Source organism: Cygnus atratus, chromosome 7 (genome assembly GCF_013377495.2).
Source record: "Cygnus atratus isolate AKBS03 ecotype Queensland, Australia chromosome 7, CAtr_DNAZoo_HiC_assembly, whole genome shotgun sequence".
NCBI lineage: Eukaryota > Metazoa > Chordata > Aves > Anseriformes > Anatidae > Cygnus > Cygnus atratus.
In genome coordinates, this window is record NC_066368.1 from 10,153,111 (window position 1) to 10,178,189 (window position 25,079).

General features: G+C 39.7%; 1 protein-coding gene across 2 annotated transcripts in view; it reads left to right on the forward strand.

Annotated features, from left to right (window-relative positions):
• GPAM (glycerol-3-phosphate acyltransferase, mitochondrial) overlaps window positions 1-11,438 on the forward strand; it is a 30,621-nt gene extending 19,183 nt beyond the window's left edge. The window contains exons 15-21 of one of the 2 annotated variants that reach the window (XM_035547882.2): window positions 657-921; window positions 1,460-1,602; window positions 3,078-3,155; window positions 6,102-6,242; window positions 6,762-6,951; window positions 7,062-7,120; window positions 8,133-11,438. In XM_035547882.2, coding sequence (XP_035403775.1) covers window positions 657-921; window positions 1,460-1,602; window positions 3,078-3,155; window positions 6,102-6,242; window positions 6,762-6,951; window positions 7,062-7,120; window positions 8,133-8,249 — 993 coding nt within the window. In that variant the 3' untranslated portion in view covers window positions 8,250-11,438. The remainder of the gene's footprint in view (window positions 1-656; window positions 922-1,459; window positions 1,603-3,077; window positions 3,156-6,101; window positions 6,243-6,761; window positions 6,952-7,061; window positions 7,121-8,132) is intronic. The other variant, XM_035547883.2, reaches the window with a different exon arrangement.
• Window positions 11,439-25,079: the final 13,641 nt, after the last annotated feature.

The following is a 25,079-nucleotide window of genomic DNA, read 5'->3' on the forward strand; positions in this document are numbered from 1 at the left end:
GAACCTTTGTGCATGGGGCTTGGATTTTTTTTTCTCCTACAAGTGTGTTTGGCATTTTGTCTGTAATTCCTTTTCCCTCCAATTTGAAGCTTTTATTGCACATAAATTGAAAACACATTGAAAAGTATTGGTCAGGTGTGTAATCTTCCCAGTCAAAGGCAGTATCACTATTCCCATCAGTTCACTCTTTCCAATTTCCTAAAATAATGGGATGAAAGAAGCATTTTATTATGTGATCTGAAGCTATCTTGCCAAAAAACAAGGAAAGCAAGCTCTTCCACATATCTCCAACCACTTGTGAGTTCTGTTAATTACACTGTGGCCAGATAACCAAGCATTCATTTTATAGTGGAGGTAATGGAAATATGAGATCTCTAACAAATCTTCTTACAGAATGACTTAGGTTTCTATCGGTTGTGAAATAAACTAAGATTCAACCAAAAATCTTGCATTCTCAAATAGATGCGTGGCTTTAATTGTATGTAATTCAAAACCCACGGTCTATTTCAGTGAAAAACAAGGCTTTTTAATATGACTGTTGGGCTTTGGATTATTGAAAATCAAAGTCTCTTATGTATTTGCTATGTACATGTAATGTACAGATAAACTTTTGTGCAGAAAATTATTTTACTTTTTGATTCTGTTTTTATTTCTAGGGAACTGATCTTTCCAGGTTGGTAGAAGATTTCTTCTCCATGAAGGAAGAGGTCTTAGCCCGTGACTTTGACTTGGGTTTTTCAGGGAACTCAGATGATGTTGTCATGCATGCCATCCATTTGTTGGGGAACTGTGTAAATATCACAAACACTAGTCGAAACAATGAGTTCTTCATCACTCCCAGCACAACGATACCTGCTGTCTTTGAACTCAACTTCTACAGCAATGGAGTTCTTCATGTATTCATTAAAGAGGCAATTATTGGTACGTGCTGGGGTTTACCATGGAAAGATATTCCTGTGACCCATGAAGTCAAAAAGTGTCTGCACTCAACCCCAAACCCAGTTTTCTATGTAATTTACTACTAGTATATATTTCTCACCTTCCTGTTTAAGCCCTTGTTTACCCTAACAAAGTTGATGGTGAAGTAAGTTTGGTTTTGTTTTTTTGGAGTGTTTCCCCTCAACTTTTCCACCAGCCTTTATCTTTCTTGGAAGTATTAATGTATTGCTCACTGCCATAGGCAAGGTACTGTAGGATTTTTGAGCCAATATGGCAGAACCTGTGCTTTGTTTAGCAATATTTTAATGAGAATTTGTTTCAACCTGAGATACATTGAAAACAAAAGAACAAAAAAACCAAAAACAAACAAAAGTAGTGATACAGTGATTCCATCTTTATTTTTCAGCTGCATGCTTGATGTTTGACTGTTTATAGACCTAGAAATAGACAAAACAGATGTTTAAGTTTCCTTTGCTGTAAATCTCTTTGGAAAAACTGGTTATGTGTATTTCTGCTCTAGCCTGCAGTCTTCGTGCAGTTCAGAGTAAGAGGTACAGAAATGGTACCAATGGTGCTTCCCCCAGTTTGATTAGTCAAGAACACCTTGTCCGAAAAGCTGCCAGCTTGTGTTACTTGCTCTCTAATGAATTTACTATATCTTTGGTAAGTGATTGTATTAATTGTTCACTTTTCTTTCTTTCTTTTTGTCTTTGTTACTTAAAAGAGAGTTAATGAGAGTTAATTCTTTCTTTAAGTGTCTTGATTCTGATATGCTCACTGCAAGTGCAGTCTGATGATAAAGGGCAGCAGGAAGTTGAACATCATTTGAAAAAAAAATAGTGTTGTTACCATTTGTTTCAAGGAAATGTCTGAACACTTGAATGAGTATAGTTGCATCAGAACAATTCAACCAAAGGCTGTCTGGTTTCAGATAAGGTGTGAAACTTGCCACATTGTTGTTGCTATATAGTTTTCTCGGCAAGGTATGACAAAATCAGTCAGTCAGGTTTAGGGGATCCATACTGAGTGTACGCCAGCTGCTTGTGCAAGCGCAAAGTGTGTGATACTGGGGTGAGCCTGAAGCTTTTCTACTCTGCTGCCATCAGGCTTTTCCTGAGAAAGAAAGGTTGATCGCTCTGTCAGCTTCCCACAACTGAAGGTTGGACTTCTTCATCTTTTGTCTTGCTTATGTCATTAGACCATTACAACTATTATCTGCGCTCCCCAAAAGCTATTTAAATATTTTGGTTTAAACAAATATAATATTTGAGAGTACCAAGCTCATATGAGTTCGCATGCATTGATTGAAATTACAGTGGAAACGAAGACTCTAGATTCAAAATATAATCCTAATTTAAATAGTTGTGCAAGAGTTGCACAGTTCCATACCTAATAGTTAGTGTAAATTTTAAATATGGCCTGACTGGTTTTTGTTTTGTTGCAAAACATTGAAGAGAACTCATGTTATCTCTGTATTGAAAGATAATCTGTATACCTACAATTTTCAGTGCTAGATTTTTTTTTTTTTAATATGTTCAAGTTACTTAGAATTCTAAAGATTCTTGAATTCTTTCTTAAATTTATAGACTAGATGTTTTTTTTCCCAACTCTCACCTTTTTAAGTGAAACATAAACCAAATTTAGTATTTTTATCCGGGCAGTATTGTAGTTCATATGGTAAAGTTCTTCAGTAATCTCATCTTTCTGCCTTCAGAGTTAATAACTGATTTTTTTTAACCTAAAAAATATTTCCTCCATGGTTATGATCAGTGCAAAAGAGGTGTCTTTTTTTTTTTTTTTTGAATTCAGTTTCAAGACATACAAGGCAATTTCTTAAAAGTGGAATTATCTTTAAATTCCAAAGAAATCACTGCTGTAAGTCTGAATGATTTTACTTTTATTATGATTTTTTTTCCAGAAAAAATCATCAGAAAGAAAAAATTGTCTGTCTGCCAGGATAGACGAGAGTGGTACATTTGGATTATGGTGATAAAAGATTAATAACTTGTTTAAAAGGAATAATAATGCTGTATCTAAAAAATTCAAACAGAGCAGGGAACTGGTGTGTGTCTGTAATGGGTATAACGGATGAAATTTTTTATTTTATGTTATTTAGTGCATTTTATTTTGTTTTGCAGCCTTGTCAGGTGATATATCAAGTCTGCCATGAATCAGTGGAACGGCTAATACAATATGGTATTCTTCTGGTTGCCGAGGTAAGATGACAGAGATAGTAAACGTGCCGTTTCTTGCACGTGACTTCTGCCGTGGGTAGTTTATGCTTGCTAGTTGTTAGTCTTGTTCTAAATATATGTTATTACAGAAGGCTTGTAACAAATGAACAAGTCTAGGCCTGATGCTGCTTGATTCTTATGTTTATAAGCATCAGACATTTGGGGATGGTCAAAGTGAGCCTACAAATGACTGTGTAATGTCCCATTCCGTTCCATTACACCTACTAAAGATGACATATTTTATACTGCCTTGTGAAATTGGAATTTATTTTATTTTTGGAGCCCTTCAGAATTGTAGTATAGCTACACAGATGTTTAATTTCTACTTGTAAAATAACAGATCTTTTGGCACTCTTGGACTCCTCTGCATTGATCTAGGAATTCCTGTAAACCTTCTCTGCTCACACGGTGTGAAGTTTTGGAGTTGCTGTGTGGTACAATCTGTCACCAGAGGCATGTGTTGTTCAGGAATGTGGGGATGAGGCAGCGGCTGACTCAGCATACTCTTGCTTCCCAGACATTTTTTGTGCACAGTAACCAAACCATGGAGCCCAGGGGAAAGTGACAAAAAGTAAAATAGCATGTAGAAGAGATATTTGGCTGCTTTTTTTCGCAGCTCTTTACAAAAGTGGTTAGAGCTACTTCTCGTGTGCTTGCTCATGGCTGTTACTCCTCTCCAGTCTTACCGCACACCTTTTGATACGTTTTTAATACATGTAATTGTAGGTAATATTTACTCAATACTCCTGGATATTAAACCTTCTCCTCCTTTGGAGTTAAAACTGCACGCTTTTTATCTTAATTACTGACATGTTATCATGCATTAAAATGTAATCATTATTAAATAAATCCAAAACTGAATGCTACTCATTGGATTAGGAAGATTCTTGTATGTTCCATGCCTGGGGACAGATGAGCAAGACAGGTGTGGACAGTAGCAGATAGACACCTCTGTCTACTCAAGCATGCAACCTGTGCTGGTGGTTCTTCTGTAAATTTTGGTTGCTGAGGCTGGTATTCGGCTGTTTAAAGCTGGGATGTACATAACTGTTAGGCAGTGTGTAAATACTCAGTTGTGTTATCTGACATACCAGACCAATGCAACATTTGAATGCTTAAAAAATAGATACTCCATCAGTAAACTTCTTAAACTTAGTGAAACTCTGTGCCTGCTTATTCTTTTAAAACATTAAGAATTTACATAATCAGTGCAAACACTAGCTTGGAAATGTTTGTGGGTTTTTAAAACCTGTTCTCTAAAAGGGGTAGCTACTTTCTGCACCTTCTGATGTTTTTGCTTTCCTGCTGAATTTAACACATCGGGAAGTTCCCTAATAAATTGATTGATACATGCTTTTTAAAAATTTAATTCTTTTCCTGTGACTCTACTGTCTGCTTCTACAAATAAGAAACAATCCCAACACATAGTAATCTCTGTAGTACTTTTTAAAACTTATTTTCTGGCCATTGCTTCATTCTGAATATAACATCTGATCATACCGTGAGATGAGAAGGATGTTATACTTCATTTACTACAGAAGCCTTTCTCTTTGTCATGAATATTATGACAGCAATCATAATGACATGTCTGTTATCCACTTGTTTTTAATCTTGCATGATTTATATTTCTAAGTGGAATATGGGGGACTTTCCAGAGTGACTTAGTGTTGGTGACCTTTGAGAATCTCTCTTCTGCTTCGAGCAAAACAAATAATCATGAATGATTGACACAAACGTTTCCCTTATTCTTCTGGGTGTGTATTTGCTATCTCTGAAACTCATTTCTGAAGGTGCATTGTTGAAATTGACTGTTGCATCAGTTAGTTGGAGTATTTCTGTTGCACCTGAATTACTGTGCACCTGAACTCGTGACATACTTGCATTATTGCGCAACAGGACTAAACCACTCTTTGAGTAGTTCGAGTATGTATGTACTTTTCGATTATGCTTATTGCCTTGGTAGATTACCTCATATTTTATTTGCAACAGCACTTTACAACTTTACAGAGCAATGTAATTTCAGTAAAACCTTTAATTAATAATTGTTTCCTAAATAGATGAAAAACAAACTATGGATATTGTGAGAAAAAAAGACTTCAAGGTGAAAAAATCTACCAGTGGTATTCTTGCCATCGTGCACTCATTTCAGAAGCCTTGAAATGTGTATTTACCTAAGACGCTTACTTGCGTCTTAGGTAACTATGAGTGTAAATCCATGCCCTGATATGAAGACAGATTATTGCTGGAGTATTTGTAGGCTAAACCTGGGTGGTGCCTGTCAGGGTGATTAGCAGAACAGAATTGCTGCAACACAACAGGTAGAGGGGACTAAGTGTCTTGGCATAATTGAGATTTAAACAATTTGGGTCCTTTGCAATTAAAACTGGCTCATTATATTCCAACCGATGTCTCACATGGGGACAAATACACGAACAGCATCATTGGAGGCAGTAAGTTATCACTTAAAAATAGGAACTTCTGGCATTCTGCATTAACTGAGATTTTAGCTCCTGTAATACAATAAAACGCAGTTTACTAATATGTCCTTAAAGTAACAGTAGTACAATGGTTAACAACATCCACATCCAGATCGCGTCTCAGCTTTCTATCCTAATGCAATTGAAAACACTTTCTTGGTAATTGCTGTTGCCTGGCTGCTGATGGGAAGGTTCAGCAACATTACAGCAGAGATTTTCACTTTTATGTGACAGGCAGGCTACAGAAGGGCAGTCTTCTTCACCAAATTTCTTTTCTGTCTGCATATCTCAACCCTGTCTATAAGGGTCTCCCCTGTTTTCGTTAATACTGCTTAATGAAAGGACTGATTTAGTTGGATGAGATTATAAAATAAGCCTGTCGGTTGCTTAGATTTCATTCCATTTATTTATTTATGTTACCTATTTAACCACCTCGTCTTTCAAATTTAAGCAGGATGATCAGGAGGATGTTAGTCCCACTCTTACAGAGCAGCAGTGGGATAAAAAACTCCCTGAACCATTAACTTGGAGAAGTGATGAGGAAGATGAAGACAGTGATTTTGGAGAAGAGCAGAGAGATTGCTACCTGAAGGTAATGTGAGGCTAAGGTACTAAGGCTAGTAACCTTGAAGCCTGTTACCAGAGACAGACTACTTCTCTCATTCTGGAGGGCTAAGGATAAAACCTTTTTCTTTTTGCTGGTTCCAGTATTAGCCTGTCATATTTTGCTACAGTTGGTAAAAAAAACTGTTTCTCTTTCCCATAGAGAAAACAGCTGAAGAAATATCAAATAATCCTATAGGGAGGTGGAAAGGCAATGGTGGTGTCATGAAACAAAAAGGCCTAAGCATCTTAGTGTCTAAATGTTTTATTCTTCATAGATTGATCATGTTGATTTTAGACTTAAACCAGTTTTCTCACAGAGCCGATACAAACAAACTGGTAAACTACTTTTTTGATATGCTTTCATAATGTACTGTCTTGTGCCCCTGTACTCTTAATTGTAGTAGGAATTATTTGGGCTGACGTTTTGCCATGTACTGCAGTGCCGTTTTTTTTTTTGCCATTTCTGCTGGTCTCTGTCTTTTAAGCTCTTGTTGCTCTTTCTTAGGTGAGTCAGTCTCAAGAGCACCAGCAATATATCACTTTCCTGCAGAGGTTACTGGGACCTTTACTGGAGGCATATAGCTCTGCTGTCATCTTCGTGCACAATTTTAGTGGTCCTGTTTCAGAGTCTGAATACATTCAAAAGTTACACAGGCACTTAATAAGCAGGACAGAGAAGAATGTTGCTGTGTATGGTAAGTCAAACAGTTTCTCTCTGGAACTGTACTTGATTCTGTTTGTCCTGGCAACAGGATAGCCCAAGTTCAATTGCAGTTTGTTTATTTCTGTGTTTTCTTTCTTGCAGCTGAGAGCGCTACCTACAGTCATGTGAAAAATGCAGTGAAAGTCTTTAAGGAAATTGGGGTAAGTGTTCTGTGGTCAAAGCCAGAGACTGTTAAGTTTCATTCTAACAAGGAGCACAATTTTGAAAACTTGTGAAATCTGCGCAACGTCAGTTTAAAATCTGTGAGTGTATCTGTGGAAATGTGTTATGGTTTTTGAACATTTTGCTTTCTTTAAAGCTCAGGGCTGAAGGAAAGGAACACAGAGTGCAGAACAGGCCACTTCCTGCACCTGTGAAAACTTGTCCAGATGCTATCTAGGGGACCAGGTGTTTTATTCCTAGCTAATAAAGTTCTTTGCTCTGCTCTGTGTCCTTGGTGCACATCAGTAACAATGTTGGAAGGCAGAGAGCATGCTCTATGCTGAGTGACAGCTATATCAAAGTTTGAAGGACTACTTAAATCTTTAAGTATTAGTTACTGAATTTTGTCTTAGTGCTGATTGATGTTCCAGGAGCATCATCTTACTGGACCTCCAGCGTCCATCGTGAGAATACAGATGTTCTTTATTTTTGAAGAAAAGGGTCAGTTTTGCACTATACCCCTCAGGCTTCAAATTTTAGATTTTCTATCTTGAATTTTCAAATAAAAAAATTCTTTCATCAAAATGGCATGGCTTCCTGAATACCAGATGGGATTTAGCATTAATTTTAAAAGCACCAGCATTTAGGCAAAATATTGCCAGGAGAGGGTTTTGTAGTCTTTGCTCTTGAGTTCTGATGTATTAAATAAGCTAACAATAGTTATCCTGGAGTAAAGCCTATGGTAAAGGCATTCATCATTTTAATTCTAGTCTATTCTGCTGTTGAAAAAGTGGAACTAGATCACATCTGCTTAGAGCATAGCATCTGAATTCTTGTTTTCAAAGTGCATGCATATTCAATTCAGATGCATTTTGAGTGCCTGTTTGATACCTCAATTTTGTTAGGAGTTGGCTGTTTATCATACATTGTGCTTATTTCATAGTTTCTTTTCTTAAAAACGGTGATTACTTGAATATGGTGATAATTACATATATCCATGCTGTGTTTCAGGTTTTCAGTCAAACAAAACAAAGGAGAGACACTATTTTGGAACTTAGCACTACGTTCCTACCTCAGCGCAACAGGCAAAAACTACTGGAATTCATCATGAGCTTCATGGTACTATAGAACACATACAGCACCTTTGTCCAGGGACATGAAGACAGGTTTTGAGACTGTGTCAAAGCCTGACAACATTTGCTAATCCTTCAAACTTTAAGGTGCCACTGTCTGGGTAAGGCCTTCTCTGACTTGAACTACTGGAAGACAAGTGCCTTATTATGTATGCATTTATTAGTTTCTTACAGTCCCAATCCTGTTATGATACTTGGATGACACTTCGGATACGAGTTAAATATGTTGCAAAAAATAAAATAAGCAATTAGGTTTAAAATGGAGAGTGAAGTTTTATCAGTGTTATGTTTTAAATAAATGTACTTTTGAAGACTGTAACAGATGCACAAATACAAATATTTGTGATCTGTAGCTAACCCTGAGATCTTGAGTTTAGTGGCAACACAGCTTATGGCATAAACAACTAACTTCCATTCCGATCCAGTTTTATTGTTTTAAATAAATGGTTTCTAAAATTTTGCTTAGGCAGGTTATATACTTCATGGATAAAGCCATAGATTTGCATAACTGCTAACATAAATGCCAAAATTCTAATGAGAGTAACAGTTACAAACATCTGAGAAAAACGATCATGTAGCAGATGATTGTGAGAAGTGTTGTCAGCAGGCACAGCTTGCACTATTAGATCTGAATAGTGCAGTGGTAAATTGCACTAATCACTGCTGTCTTGAAGAATGTGAGAGTAGCTTTTTTGTTTTTATTGTGGCATCTGTCCTTCAGTTAGTTGAAAGTCAGGAGACAGTTGCCGAAGTGTGAATATCTTGTAAAATCTTAGTTTACTATTTGAGAAAAGCTATTAAGATTTTTTTTTTTTTTTAATTAATAGGGTGTCAGATTTTTTTTTAAGTGGAGTAAAAGCTTGATTTGGTGAAATAATTTTTAATTTTGACCCTAAAATTTCAGCAATAACTTTTGCAATTATTAGGAAAACAGTGGTTCATATTGTATTCTGTTGCTGAACAGATTTAAATTAGCACAAAGGAGTAGCCTCTGGAAACATAGAATGTCATAAACAATGTCCTTCGGGCTCTAATTTAACTGGCTTGTAAGAAAAAAAAACAAAAAACAACAAATGATGAATAATTCTGTCCAATGAAACAGGACTCTAGTCTTGCAGTGTCATTGTTTTGCACAGAGGACTTGCACTGTAGATTTCATCTTCTCTTATGTGAGAGGAGGTTAGATTGCAAGCTGTGGTCCTGTGTTTTTAGTACAGCTGATCTAGTTGAAGCAATAACTTGGTGGTACATGAAGCTGGTTTGCTTGTGAAATGTGTTTTCCTCATTTAGATTGCCTTTGCTATGAGGGAAATCAACATTTCCATTACTGCAGTGTTTCACTTGATTCTCACATCATGGCCTTGTGAGCAGAAAATCCCCCCAAATTCATCATGTGAATCTCTGTTGCTTAGCATAAATATGGACAAACATACTTGAATCCCAGCATTTGCACTGTTATGCCAGCACAAAACTGATGCACATAATTTGAGTTTGTGGCCAAGGAGCTTGCATTCGTACTGCACATTCGTCAACAAGAATATTTCTGTAATTTTTTTTATTAAATGCTATTAATATTTGAAACCTGTGGTTTATAGTTTGTTAGCATTATACAATTAGCACTGTGAGATGCATGTGTTTTGTCACTAAACCAGGTGCTCTACAACACTTAAAAGAATTTCTGAACCAAAGCTACATTAATATGGATACAAACTGACCATAGAACTGCATCTGTTTTTGTACACTTCTGCTGTTTTGGCAGGGTAGTGACTAGCACATGATTTGTTTTGTGAAGTCTTCTATCTCTTTAGGAAAGTTTCATCTCATTCTAGCTAACGTGCACTGTTGGTTAACCCAATGAACGCTCATACAACAGTTGTTGCTGATGGCTTCCATTTAATGTCAAAAAAGACTAGGTGCTTCTGAATAACAAGTCTCAGTTTACTACATTTCAGTAAATCTGAAGTGTACTAACAGTGAAGACTGTATATAAAAAGATTTTTACAAATGAAGCAATATGAAGCAAACAAAACTTGAGTCATTTTATTAAGATTGTTCTGCCAACAATCTGTATTATTTACCGTAAAACCCAGGAGTACTAAGGTCACTGGAGTGTTCTGGCTAGGTGTCGCATCTAAAGATAACTTATGGATTACCTTTTAAAAAATAAAAATAAAAAAATCTGATTAATGTAAGTCAATGAGAGGGTAGGGTACTATGCATGTGAATACACATTAATGAATCCTTTTAGTATGCAGAGGGAGGGTACGCCTCTAAGACTGTGTTTTGTAAGAAAAAACTGCATGTGAGAAGTCATGTACTATGAATCATCTGCCAGTGGAAGCCTTTGCTTTCTGCAGCAAGTGTGTATGTATGCAAGCATGTATATTATGACACACAACTATGCTTTTTTTTCCTGAAAATAAAGCACAGAATAAAAATAATCAGACTGTAACAGTCAAGAACTATACCCAACACTTTTGCACTGTATTTATACCTTCAGTGTCTTCTGATTTTATTAATCTCTCATGTTTCCTTTGCTGATACAACACCAGGTTGAGTTAACCTTGGTGAAGTTAACTAGTAAAGAAGAAATTATGGACTCTGAATTACCACAAATGTATTTTAAGACTCTCCTCTTATAAAGGCTTACACAAGTCCCATCATTCTTACAAACATATTACTCAGGTGTGCAAGTCTTTTGGGCCAGGGTCTTTCATAAGAAGTGAAATGTAATGCTTTCATATGCATCCTATAGATCTTGTATTTTAGAGTGATAGAAGAATTCCATTTTCCATGCTGCCACAACTACCCAGTCCCCCAGGGATCATAATTTTGTTAACGTTTACTCTAATCACAGTGATGTATGAGGCATACCTGCCTTCTCTTTGACAGCATAGGGCTTTACTCACATATCTTCGATTAGGAAGCGAATACGCACACTTATGTTTAACGGAACTGACTGCCTGCTCCACGAAGTATTGGAATCACAAATTTAAAAGAAGGTTGAGCTGGAGGTGTTGTAAGATACTGTTGCTATTTTGTTTCTGTGCTTATGAGACTGGTACTGCTTCCTTGTGAATGTTACCGCGGTTTACTTGTTACGTGTAATGGGTGTCTATTGTAGAAGCACAGAGGTGTACTGGATTCATTTTAATAAATTAAACTGTTTGCTAATATGACATTTAATAAGTTCTTCTAGTGTGTTTTTTTTAATAACCTGCTAAAATAATTCATTTGATAACTTTGTCCCTTTCCATGTAGTTCCTGAAATTAAACCATGAAAAGCTTTCCTTACAGATGTGGGTGCACATGAAAGTTGGAGACCGAGAGGAATTTCTACTGGTGTATTGACTAGAGCAGAACCATTTAAAAAGCCAATTGAGATGACATCCTAACTCCTGAGTCAGTTCCATTTGGTCACAAAGCAGAGGTGCCATTTAGTTTCACTGTTCCCATCCTCTCAAGGATCTTGTATGTGGCTTCCATGTTTTTTAAAGGCTCTGAAAGTTCCTCTTACCTTACAGGGAGGGGTGGGCCATGCAGAAGTCTGATTCTACAGATTATCCCTTCGCATGGTGATTTCAAACCGACCAAGAGAACAATAAGCCCCTTTCAGCAATTCTGACAGCATCTGGCAAATGTGAATCAATTGGAGTGGGGCTCTAATATAATAAAACCTGCATAGATGATCATTACTTAAATCGAGAAGGAGGGATGCTGTTTCACCTTTCAAAAAAAAAAAAAATCATAATCAACTGATTCTTTAAGAGGCCTCTAGCAACGTTCACCTGCAAGCAAAGTTCAATTAGTTGACAACTCTTGGCTGAGGTAGGAAACTGAAATTTAATTATAGTGAATAGCTTGAATAAAACCCAATTTTTATTGGTGATGACCTTACAAGTTATTCTTTGTGTAAATGTCTTCCTATTGCTCAGTCTTCTAAAATCCCAAATGTCAGATAAAGCACTTATCTCTGTTTTTTGCTTAATTCAGTTTTCTTGTAATAAAAGCTTGTCAGGCTTATTTAGAAGGATCACTTGATTTGAACTCTCTGCTTTGTTCTCTCTTATGGTACATCAAGTTTTCAGCAGCCTTGCATTTTCAAGGTAAGATCCCCTTTGATCTGACTTGCTACTTGAAATGTTTTCTTTTCAGTCTTTTATAGATCTTTGTTGCACTTCGGATTTCCTGGGTGAGAAATATTGTCCCTGTTCATTCTTCTGTATGTTGTCCCACCTGAAACTTTCTGACTTTTGTGAAGGAATATGTATGAAATGTTCATTGCTGTGTGTTGTGCCAGAGTTCAGGCCCCAGAGACTGTAAAGCCTGAAGAGACTTTTAGACTTCATCTATGTCATAGCCATTGACAGTAACAGAAAGAAAAGCTAATTAATTAATTACTGTATAGCTATTAGTTACATGTGTACTTACAGATGCAAAATTTCAACGAAATATGCATGGAAAAATTTATATGAGTAACTGGCCTTAAAAGGACGTTCTCCAGCATAGTAATAATATGGTTCTTAAACTGGTAGTACTTACAGTCTCTAGGTCTCAAATGCTTTACAATCCCTGACGGTTAAGGAAACCTAGACATGGACCTCAGATAAGGTGCCTAAAGCCACACGTGACTTCAATGACGCCTTTGAACCTCTTCTTTTTTTCTTCTAATCCACGTCACTTCTGATGCTGTCTTCCATCTAGGAAGTGATGGAAGTTTGAGGAAGGCTGCATATGTACGGATTTTAAGAGTTGTTTTTTTTTCTTCTCTCCTTAAAGAACAATTCACAGTCAGAATGGAAAAATTATGGATTTATGGATTGAAATAATTCCTATTAAGAGTGGACACTTCCACTAGCAACTGTTCTAAGTCTGGTCTCTTCGGTGATTTGGGGAATGGTACAGAGGGTATGCTCTTTACATCTGTAGTTAACATGATCTGGGAGAGCCAGGTGGCACCCTGGAGGTTGTAGCAATTCTTTGGAGAAAACTCTTGAGTTTACTGGTAGATCACAAGCTGAACATGGGCCAGAAGTGGCATGATGTTATGAAAAGGGTAGATGGGATGCAAAATCCCTGCACATGAATGACAAACACAGGGCATAATTTTCCAGTCTTTTCAGATTGATATCAGCTGGGATACCATGTTTAGTTTGAAGAGCCCTATTTGGAGGATGATATGGACAAGAAAAAAAGGAAAAAAAAATCTATTTTTTGCCCTTGTGAATAAAAAAAGAATAATTTGGATTAATCCCTAGATATGGGAGCTCCTAAATTGGATAAGAGTGAATTTAGTCTTCAAGTTGCAATAAAAAGAATCAGGTTTGATGCAGTAAAATCTTTTTTTAATGGAGGCATAGAGAAACCCTGAAATAGATGGCCTGGTGAGGCTGAAGTTCCCTTTGTTCTTGGTGCTGGGTCCATGGCCTCTGTCCCTGTTTGTGCTGTAGGATGAGCAGAAGAATGGATGGTGAAGGTCAGCCTTCCACGTCCAGGCACTTTTCCTAGACATACTAGAACTGGATTTGTGCAGAAGCAGCTTGGTCAGGCTCCTTTGGCTGGTTGGCTCTTTATTCCTGAGCCCTGAGATCAGGAGCAGCTCTAATTCAAATTACAACACTTGTTCCTGTTACCATTCAAGACAACATAAATGAGGGCTTTATTAAGATTGTTCTGTAAAAATGTTTGCTCAGTGTCTCTCAGCTTGTCAAAAAGCACATGCAGTACCAGAATTCATTAGGAAAGGAATAGAGAGCAAACCGAGTAACATCACTGTGTCTCTGCACTGCGCCTTGCATCCTGTGTGAGCGCTTCCACGGGAGATCAGTAGGAGCATCCTACCAGCTGTAAAATCCGCAGTGACCAGAAAACTGAAGGAATCCTGCCCCTGACCTTTTCACCTTCCAGACTCTTCCTGGCAGATTACAACAACAAATTAAAAATTAACTCTGCAATCTGTTAGGTTACAGTTTAACTCTGCCCCGGTTTTGGGAATGTTGGAAGCCAAGTGGCATTTCCTGAGTTTTTAGTTTACCACTGCCTTGACTATTGCGTTATCTCAGGGCTTTGGGCTCCACCGATCATATCTACCCAAAGTCAACAAGGTTTATAAATGCCACGGAATACATGGTAGCACTATTTTAGCACCACGCATTTTCTCTGGGAGGCTTTCCTGAACCCCAAACAAATACTTAAGCAGCCTCTGTACGTGAGCTCTGTGCTGTTTGATGGCTGCCACGTGATGGGTACCCACCACGGCTTGTTAACAGCCAGCTGGAGTGCATCAATAAAACATGTGTCTTGCCTTTGATTTATTCTCTACCAGCAGATGAGGCTTAGGGAGGGCTGATTGATTGGTTTATGTTCTTCAGCTAAGTATTTTTGCATGTCTGGAAAACTTCACAGGCTCGCCTTATGGCTATGTTAATACATGGGTTACCTAAATTTAGCTGAAGCCTATTTTTAGCAGTGGTGCTGGGCACCTTGAATTAGACATCCCCTTACCTCTTCAGGGTGGAGAAGGACAATTTAAATGCTACCTGTCAGCTGTAAAAGCCCTTTTTCAGTGTTGATATCCCCCTTAATTAAACTCACAATTCAGCACCTCTGCCTACAAATTTCTCTCTGGCCATTTATAAACTGTTTTCCACAGCTTCCTCTTCCTGTATGCCACAGCCTCAGACACTTGTGATCGTTCCTATGTCCAGGTGTGTGTCATTCCCATTCCTTTTTAACAGCAACTCTTCAGCTTTCTCATTCAATCAGAGCCCCTAAAATGTAAGCATTAGATCCTTTTAAACACAGATGTGGAAATAAATTAATGAGTAACTTCCATCTTTTTTCTCCTATCAGAAAATCCCGTTTCCTTAAAAACCGCTGCGTTAGCAAGCAGCTGCTCAGTTTGAAATGTTGGAAGTGAAGGTAGAGCAAACCTTGTCTCATAAACATTTTCCTTAAAAACTTTTAAGAAAACAATTTCGATCAAAAAGTTTGTAATGTTTCACTGAGCTCCCATTGAAAAGTCATCCATCTCCCCTTCTTTTCGGCTACTAGCTTGAATCATTAAGTAATATTTGTTTTTCTGAATAAATGTTGCGTATCTTTTTTGAAAATGATCAGAATGACTAAATGAGAATAATTTTACTGCTATGCTGCTGTTCCCAGAAAAAATGCATTCTATGCAAAGAAATTATGTTTTGAGGGAGACACAGCACAGGACATGTTTTTGACCAATATTTTTGAAATCCCACATATAAACCATTACATGGAACAAAATGAATATTCCCTGTCTCTAGGAGATAGGAAAATTTAGATGTCTTGTGTCATATCTTGTAATGTTTAGGTATAATGTGAATTAATTCTAGTTCTATTTCCCATGGCTATGAACTAGATTCTGACATAATTGTAAGGAAACATCTTACTGTAAGCCCACCATTTTCAGAATTTTCAGTGTCTAGGAGGTGGACACTTTTCAGTTTTTCGTTCTAATTTGAAATAAAGATGGTGGCAAGGGATCAGCAGTCACAACAGAACAGGAGTTGCATTGTTTACCAGCTCCAGTCTGAACTCGTATTCCCTAAACCACTTTGTCCTCATCCCTCCCTCCTTGCAAACCCTGACCACAAGCACTACCTCCATTCGTTCTTCAACACTGCTAATTCTGTCCCTTTTACTCAAAATTGTTCCTCTTTTGCCAAGAGCCTGGGAAAACTCTTTTAGATATTAGGAGAATTTTATCCCTTTACTAGCTATAATCATTAACCCGAGTTGTAGTTTAGGGAAATCTGAAGCAAGGAAGCATAGAAATATTAAAGCTGGTATTTCTGGATATGCTCCAGAAAGTTAGGAGAGAGAATGCAGGGCAGGAGGTTGGCTGTTTTTGTCTTTTAATTGGTTTATACAAAGTTATCCCTTTGCCGGTGCAGAATGCAATAAAAATGAAAAATGTTGGAACCCATGACACATGTAGTTAATTTTCTGAACTAAGTAAATTAAGTACAAATTGGATATTAATAATTCAAAGCAAAATGCTAGATAAGAAATTGCAGCAGCTTGTCTATCATTTTCAACCATTAAAAGATTAGCCTGAGTGAGGCAGTCCGAAGCTCCCTTATCTCTTATTAAAGCCTCACTTCTTTGTTTATTAAGGGATCAGATCTAAATGATGCAGCAGGCTTGAGACATTGCAATAGCCTTGTGTGCCGTGCCCGGCTTCAGACCTGGGATAAGCTGGAAGGTGGCTTTGGTGCAGAAAGTCCTGGCTCTGCAGGACCTCCTGGAGACAGCCTGGGCACCTGGCACCTTTGGGTTGCCACAGCTTTGGGCTGTGGATTAAATCCTTGCTAAGTGGGTAGCTGACGAAACGGTTCATTCCTTGTGGATTATTGCTGGAGGTCGTGTGAGGAGGTGAAGTGGTTAGTAAAGAGACAAATCTCTTCCCTGGGTTGAGGGCTTAGGACTCAGCCCCTGGCTCTGAAAACATCTCCAGATGTTACCCTGGGAAAATCACTTAGTTCTCTTTGTTTGTTAGAAAGTCCTTCGGCGCCTGTGAGGCGACAGCGTGGTGCCCTGTGGTACCCAGGTCCTGGGAGCAGTGCTGGAGGCTGGACCGATGCCTCTGCAGTGCCACAGCTGTTAACGCTCATGGGCTGAGCCATCCTGTGCTAGCCACACCGAGGTGCTGGTGCTGGGCACGGCCTCACAGCTCCGCTCAGGGCACCTCTGCTGCAGGCGGCACCTGCTCAGCTGCTCCACGCCCATGATGGAGCATGTGGCCCATCAGCATCACGGCAGGTAGGAATAAATGGGGGGAGGGAGATGCTGTGAGACTCCCAACCCAACTGGCTCGGGGGACTTTCTTTTTCAATACCAAAATTCATTTCTCCCTGTGGCTGCCATGTGGCTATGGTAAGTTTTACGGCCTGCATGGGTTCTGGTACAGTGGTGTTTTTTGTTTTTTGTTTTTTTTTTTCCTCCCAAATCATTCTTATACAGTGGGCTAACCTTGATTCTGATTGCTCCCTAGTGTGTAAAACATACAAGAGGTTTTTTGTTTGCTTAAATTGCCTAAGAAAACACTCTTTTCCCGCTGTGTGTCACTTTGCATTCAGGCTGTACTTTGTGAGGTAAAAATTGCTTCTCCAAAGTATCAGGGCTATAATAAAATGAAATAAAAACAGGCTTTCCAAAGGAGATAAGCAGCTGCCACTTATGTCCATGGGTAGAAAAATTCCCAGTGCCTGGAAAACAAGGGGTTAAGGACTTTAGCCCTGGTCTTTTTCTTTTTTTCGTTTCTTTGGATGGATTTTGGCATTTGGCTAGTAAACAAGCAGGGATGAGAGCAGCTCCATCCTCAGTGTCCAGCAGATGGTGGTGGAGTTTCATCTACAGCTGTGATTCCTGCGGAGGGCCTGGACACCACCACTCCCATACCTCAGCCCCCAGGCTGTCCATTAGAAACCAAACATCATTTCCTTGGCAGTCAGATGAAATATTTGCCTAACATGGAAAGCACGTCTTTTAGAGCTGATTTTATCTGTGGTTGTGATTGATTTTTATAAACGCAGGAGTCAGGCTGTGCTTGTCACCCGACACTAACAACAACACATTGAAAGACGACTTTGATGCCTGTGGGCATGGAGTGGTGTTCATGCTGCTTCAAGAGAAAATTAGCATTAGGAGGGAGGCTCTGAGCAACACTTCACATCCCCCCAACCACACTAGTCATCCTGCAACCTCCAGTCCAGACAAGCTCTTCAAGGAAACAGAGCCATCACTCAAAGTCCTGACCCGAGCACACCTCAGCTCGGAAGTGCCCCAGATGCCAGATCTGCTTTCTGGGGTGTAGACCCACATCAGGTCCCCAGAGCCCATGCAAACCAAGGGCCCCCTACAGCTGATGGCAGCTGAAAAGTGGGTCTTCTGGAAGGTTGATGAAAAGGAGAAGCACTGCCCTTGGCATGTTTTGGGGAGCTGGACTGCCAGCTCAGCCCATCCCCCTGGAGATGAAAACCTTCCTCTGAAGCTGGAGGGCAACTCAAAGACCGTGGCTGGATGTGAGTACCAGGTGTTCCTAGAGCGCCTCCTAAATATTCTGCAAATCATTACAAGCATTAGTTTATTTTTAAAATATTCGGAAGGCCTTTCTTTTCCTTGTGAAGATAACCTTCTGAATCAAAGTGTCCCAGTGAACAGCTTAATTCTTCAGCCAACAGTGCTTTTTATTCAAAAATCTCCAGAGGCACTAGTGCAAAGCAGATTTGAACCTGCCCTAAATAAACTGAGGAGTCCCCTGATTGTGTTCTACACTCTCCTGCACAGTCCCTGTGTAGCAAGGTGAAGTAGGTGTGGGGTCTGGACAGGGAGATGGCCAGTGCCCTGCAGAGCACCTCTGATAAAAGTCTCCATGTCCAGCAGCGCTGTGGAGCACAGGAGATGTGACTCATGTGCGTTTCCAGCTAGCAGCACTGATGCTAAAAAATCCTGCTCTTTTGCTTTCCCCTTGTCCCAGCTGTTCAGGGGCTTCGGGTCTCTGTGGTGATTCAGGCAGTCTCCAGCTAGCCCAGAGAAGGAGGAGTGGGGAATGAAGCAACAAGGAGAGGACCCATGGGTCACCTCATGACGTGCAAGCAGCGCTCACCAGTGCTGGGCCTGCACCTGAGCAATTGCCTTAGAGGTGATTGAGCAGCAAGAAGGAACACGGTGGTGGCTGCCAGCCCAGAAACCATGCACCCAACAACTTCTGCTGAGACTGCTGTGTTCAACTCCCTGCCCCGGCCTGGGGATAGCTTCTGTAGAAATACTGCATTTGGTTTTCTGTCCCTAAATGGTTTGGGATCAGAATTTGCTTTCTTTAGTCATACTGGTAAGGAAACAACTCTTCTGCCATTAAGCTGCTTGTGAGAGGAGGAGTGGCCATGCTGGCACAAGAAAAAGTCTGAAAGGATTTCTTCCACGTCTGAAGTGTTAGAGAATTAGGCAGGGGGAGCTGGATGGATACTAATGTGGCCACCGGAGGGCAGCGTCAAAACTCACAGCTGCCCAGTACAATCCAACCTCTCCCTGCACATTTCATTTCAGGCTCCTCTTGTCAAACGTTTCCCTTTTGTTTCCCCGGGTTCTTTCTCCTCTCTCCCCACCGCTCGCACCCAGCAGCTCTTCCAGCACCCAGGACTGCAGCTCCCCAATTTTCTCCCCGCTGATGCCACCCTTACACCAGCCTGGTGTAAGGGTTTTGGACACACAACGGGCACTGTGGGTGTTCGGGATGAAAGGCGGCTGAGAGCGCCTAGCAGCAGAAGTGTTATGTCTGTGGCGGAGCTGGCAGAGGTCTCAGGGGCTGTAGGCGTATACTTCTAACTTTTTATCCTTGGAGCAGCTGCTTGTCCTCCCCTCAGCTGCTCACTGGTGGTGGGAGCAGCATTTGGGGCAAGAGGAGACAGTGGTGGGGCAAGCACGCCTCGGCCTGGCAGGCCCCACCTCTGGGACAGGGGGAGGGTGGCAACAGGGCCCTGCCCATCTGTGTGAGGAGGCCGCCTCGGTTACTCGCTGAGTTATGCTGTATGCCATTAAATCAGCCCACATGAGACAAATTTGTGCTCTGGATGATTTTGCTTTGCTGGCGTGGTTGAGCGGAGGTACAAACACAGACAAACAGCCTCTTTCCCTATAATTTTTCTCTGTGTGGTAGATGAGACCTGAAAAAATAAACACGCGTGTTTCCCTATGGGCAATGATGTTCCTCTAACCGGTGCTTTTGTTTGCCAGCTGTAACACATCCCTTCCGGCCCGCTGCCTTGCTGTAGTCACTGTGATCCCTATTGCATTTCTTCGGTACTGCCCTGCAGTAGGGTGGGAAGGTTTCCAGCTTGCTCCAGCCTCAGTTAAGCAGTTTTTGATTTCTTTGCTGGCACCAGCAGCTGTTTGCAAGAATGAGGCATAGGTAGAAGCCAGACACCATTGAGAGGCCTCAAGAGCCTCAGTCTGGTCTGCTTCTCTCTGCTTGGGGGTGTGCTTGGCAGCTCTTCAGACAGCTGGGATGTCTGTCTTCTTTTCCAGGCAATTTCAACCAACTTGCACAAGCCAGAGTAATTGCAGATGTAATAACAAGATACAATATCACCGCTATGCGGTTCAACTTGTTTGCTGTTTCGAGACGTGGCAGTCGTATGGCTGAGCAGCATGCACCAGCTGAGCGGCCTCGTGGCACAGCGCGGTGCTGGACCAGCTGCTGCCTCTGCTGTTGTGTGCCCCGCTGGAGATGTAAGGGCTGTGGGAAGATGTACGATGAGCTGGTGGTTAGAGGAGACAGGACGCAAATTCACAGGAAATAATGTTTAATTGGTTTTGCTGTTCCTGGGATGCCATTCTTTACAAGTAAATAGTTTATTCTCTTCTTCTAAATTCCCTGTATTATTGGCTTCGGGGCACTGACTATTTCCACACAGCCCATAGGGGACAGAATTACTGTAGGAAAATGAAAGGGAAAAATGAGTCTTTAACTTGACCTGCACCATCAGAGAGCTTGAAAAAAATGGAGTGTTTTTGTAAAGCCTTTATATCATCACCCTTTTCAACTGAGCATCCTAAATGCTTTATAAATATTAATTAAGTCTCATGTGGCTCCTCTGAATTACGTAAAGACAGAATTGTCTCATCCATCAGAAGAGAGGATCGAGAAGCTGCTTAACAATTTGAAACAGCATCAAATGACAGCAGCTCAGTGAATAAAAACATAACACCCACCTGAAACTTCTAGGCGGGAGAAAAATTTGAGTGACTTATCTGTATCTTTCCACCCTTGTAAAAAAGTAGAGTTGGGCTCAAGTGTAGTTGGAGGACTACATGAGAGCTACATATCAGGTGCTAGATAAATTTCTTACCACACCCAGCTGGAGAGTTTAGGTTTGGACTCTAATTCATTTGAAAGTTTAACTCAAAGTGGAGACTGGCATTTAATAAATGCAGAGAGGCATCAGTTGCTTACTCAAATTTATCATCTACTGAAATTATTGTCACTTTCTCTTTCAAATGCCCAAGACAAGCACTGGCTTAATTGTTTCTCCAGATAGGCTTCTGCAGATGTGTCTTCAAAATCTACTCTGGATCAATGGTTTCTAATAAGACGACTGCAGACCAGGAGAAAATTAAAGTATACCACAAATTCAGACATTTTTATACTATAGTGGATACACCAAGGCAATGTTGGAAAGTTCTAAAATTTCAGCTAGTACAGAGGATATGGTATAGATGTTATTTATTTCTCAGTGTCACCGACTGGTCTATAAATGTTGGTTACAAAAAAAGGAGCAGCATGGCCTGGTGGGCATCAAGGTGCTCTTGCACCAACAGTACTTCCCCAGGCCATGAAGGACAACTGCACAGGAAGTTGTGTTAGCTGGAGTGCAAGTGATTGCTCCTCTCTACTGGGCACTTAGGAGGCCACATCTGGAATAATGTGTGTGGTTTGCCCCTCCCACCCCCTACAAGTTTTTATTGTTGGCTGCCTGAACGGAGAGTATAGAGAAGGGCTCTGTCTTTCTTTCAAGAGGCAATGGACAGACTGCAATAAAGGAAGTTCCCATTAGATACCAGGAGAAAAATTCACAGTGAGAGTGGTGAAACGCTGGAGCAAGGGCTTAGAGAGGCTATTGTACCACTGTTCTTGGAGGTGTGAAATGCCCGACGGGGAAAAAAGGCTGAGAAACCTCTCCTAAGTTGGCCGTACTTTGAGCTAGGGTGCGGTGGTGTTGGACCAGGTGACTTCCAGATGTAGTTCCCAACCTAAAATATGCTTTTTTTTTTTCTTTTTTTTTTTTTTTTTCCCAGTTTCATGTTGGGAACTGGAACAAAATTCAGGCAACTATACTTTTTTAGCTGTCTACTTAAATAAATTAACAGACATGGACAGCCTTTGAGACATTATGGTTTGTGTTGTAAGAATTAAGATCATTGTAAGGTCATGATTTTTCTCTTTTTGAAAATGTAAAGTGGAACTCTTTTCTTATTTTAATTCCTTTCTTCATCACATAGGAATTCACTACTACTGAGTTTTAATCTACTGTGAATTTACTGGCTTTTTTTTTTTTTCTTGAAGAACTTCTTCTGAAGAGCCCTTGTAAAGAATTGCATGGATTTTGCATGAAAAAGAAAGGTAATTCAAAGCATAGATCTGCTAATCCTGAGACTCGCCGTGCTACCTCTTAGTATATATAGGTAAAATATGCAAAATTATAGCAATCAGTTATAGCATGACTGAAATGAATCTGTTACTAACTCATGCAAATTGATGGAGGAAGAGGGAGGTGAAAGTGAATTTATTTTGAATGGTCCCAGTTCAATGAATTGTCTGTGTTCTTGGCTTGATGACCCAGTCAGTGATTGCTTCTGTGAAATAAAATGATTGACACTCTTTATTTATTTCATTTACAATGAAATGTATTGCATTGTAATACATATTAATTACATATCTGCATATTTACAGTGTATTTCATAGTTGTTTCCCTATACACAATACGCATGCAAGAAAACTAATGGTACTTGACTAGATATGTGAAAATGAAATTAATTATTATGTAGATTTCTCTGTGTTCATCCTCTGACTTGTATGTCTTGGCAAAGTGGTTTTTTATTGTTGTCTTTTTGTTTGTTTGTTGTTGTTTAGCAAGACTATATCATTAACATCAAATAAATCCCAATTACATATTCCACAAGGTTTTTTTGCTTTTGCCTTTCCTTGTCAGGAAAGGAAAGTTTATGGCTGTACATAGCAAAGAAACAAATGGCACTCATGGCAAATCCCAGTGTGGGGAGCGGCTCAGTTGGTTTATAACTTAGTCCTCATCTGAAAGAGTTTTTGGAAAGCACCATTACTTTTCAGTGACATGAGGTAGGATTTCAGCAGTGCTTTCAACTATTTGTCTTTGTCTGAAGTAAGAGTTCTGCTTCCAGGTAAAATAACAGAAAATATGTATACTTACAGTACCCAGCACATTTTTCTCTTCATATTTTTCTCCTTTTTCATTTTAAAATTACCAGCTCCCCCTATAGTTAATGATGTGTCAGCACTGTCATTACAAATCCCTGATGTTCTGATTTTATATATGAACTACAAAATAATGTGCTTCAGACTTCAAATTAGTTTTCTAGGGTCTTGCTCATGAGATCTTTAAAGTATTTTATGAATTCATAAGAGTGTGTTAGGCTCTGCTCCAGCTCTTGGATTAACTCAGCGGAATCTCTACCACAAAACCTTAATAAATATGTTTTTAAAACACTTTTATTAGTGCATTTATTATAGAGCAAATTATAAATCTGTTATCACAGTTTCTTCATAGCTTTATTTCTGCTTATCACAAATTAAAAATAAAGCTTGCTGTTTTTTGCTGCTTTAGAATTTGATTCCTCATTTCTCATTGAGAGCCATTTTGAATGACATCAGCTAGCTGGCAGGGATTTTTAAGATGTGCTACTGTACCTACAAAATCTTCCTGGGGAGGATTTTAATTCTGCAAAGTGTCTCTCCAAAATATGTGAAAGAATACAGAGGAAGGGCAAGAACCCAGGATTTTTGTTTGCTCAGAAGAACTGAAAAAAAGGGAGTTTTCCATCGTATTGTAGGGTTAATAAACACAACTCTTAGCAGGACTCTCTAGTTTCTGTGAATTACGGAAATGCAGGATTTGTCCTGATGGAGGAAAATCTGGTCTGTGTCATCCTACCTCAGACAGCCGCCAGGACCATGTGCTAAGACACTAGTTCATTTCCAAGGTTTTTCTCTTCATGGCTGAGAACACAGGCTGAAAGGCAGTATAGCTTTTGTTGTATGATCTTCTGTATCCCTCAGTGCTGTGGCACCAAATGACACTGTTTGGTAATGAATTTCAAAGGCTCTTTAGCATCTGTTTGAATCATTTCTCTCCCAAACTGACATGCATTTCCTCTGACCATTCTGCAATGGGTTCCCGATTCTTGTTAACAAGACCATTGCCCTCCTTTCATGAGGATGTATGCAGGAGTGCTCTATTGCCCTTTCCATACCCAACTTGATATTTTACCTGTTTTACCACTGTATCTCCTGTCTTCTCTTTTAACTGCCCTTACATTCCTCTTCCTGCTCTGCAGCTGCTCCTTTGGATTAGATACTTGGGGTGCCTGTCAGTGTATGTGAAAGAGATATTTAGCATGGAATAGTGTGTTTGGTAGTCTATACAGATCAGGTGAAGTTTATGGTCTTTGCTGGTTAGATCTTCTCACAGGGTGCCGCTGAGTGTGTGTGTGGGGCACAGGATCACTCACAGTCCCATATTGCTTCAGGAATATATTTAAGCAAATGCCAATATTATCCTTTATTTCTGTAATAGAGAAGAATTTAAGTAATAATAGAAAGTGAGACTCACTCAGATAAAAAAGGCCTTATAGGAATCAGCTCTTGCTCACTAATGAGATTTGGGCAGTGTGGATGTTCCCTGCATGTTTTGTGTGTGCAGGAACAAACAGTCCCTCCTAATCCTCCTTCGTCAGGCTGTATTGTGGCATTTTAAACCTGGGTGATGTTGCATTGTATAACTTTTGATTTCATAAAGCAACACTATTACTTACTACCGGATTTAGGAAGGAATTAGGACTTCTTTCAAAAAACAAAGTTTAAATTCAGAAATATGTTGTTCTCTTACCATTTTATTCCCCTCTAGCTTTCCCTCAGAAACACCTGATGTGTTTCATCAGTCTAACAGACTGCAGAACTCCCTGCACTGCTTCACAGTAACAGACTGTGAGCCAGAGTCACTGGGTCAGGCTTTGCCTGGTGTCAGGCCACAGTGCTGTC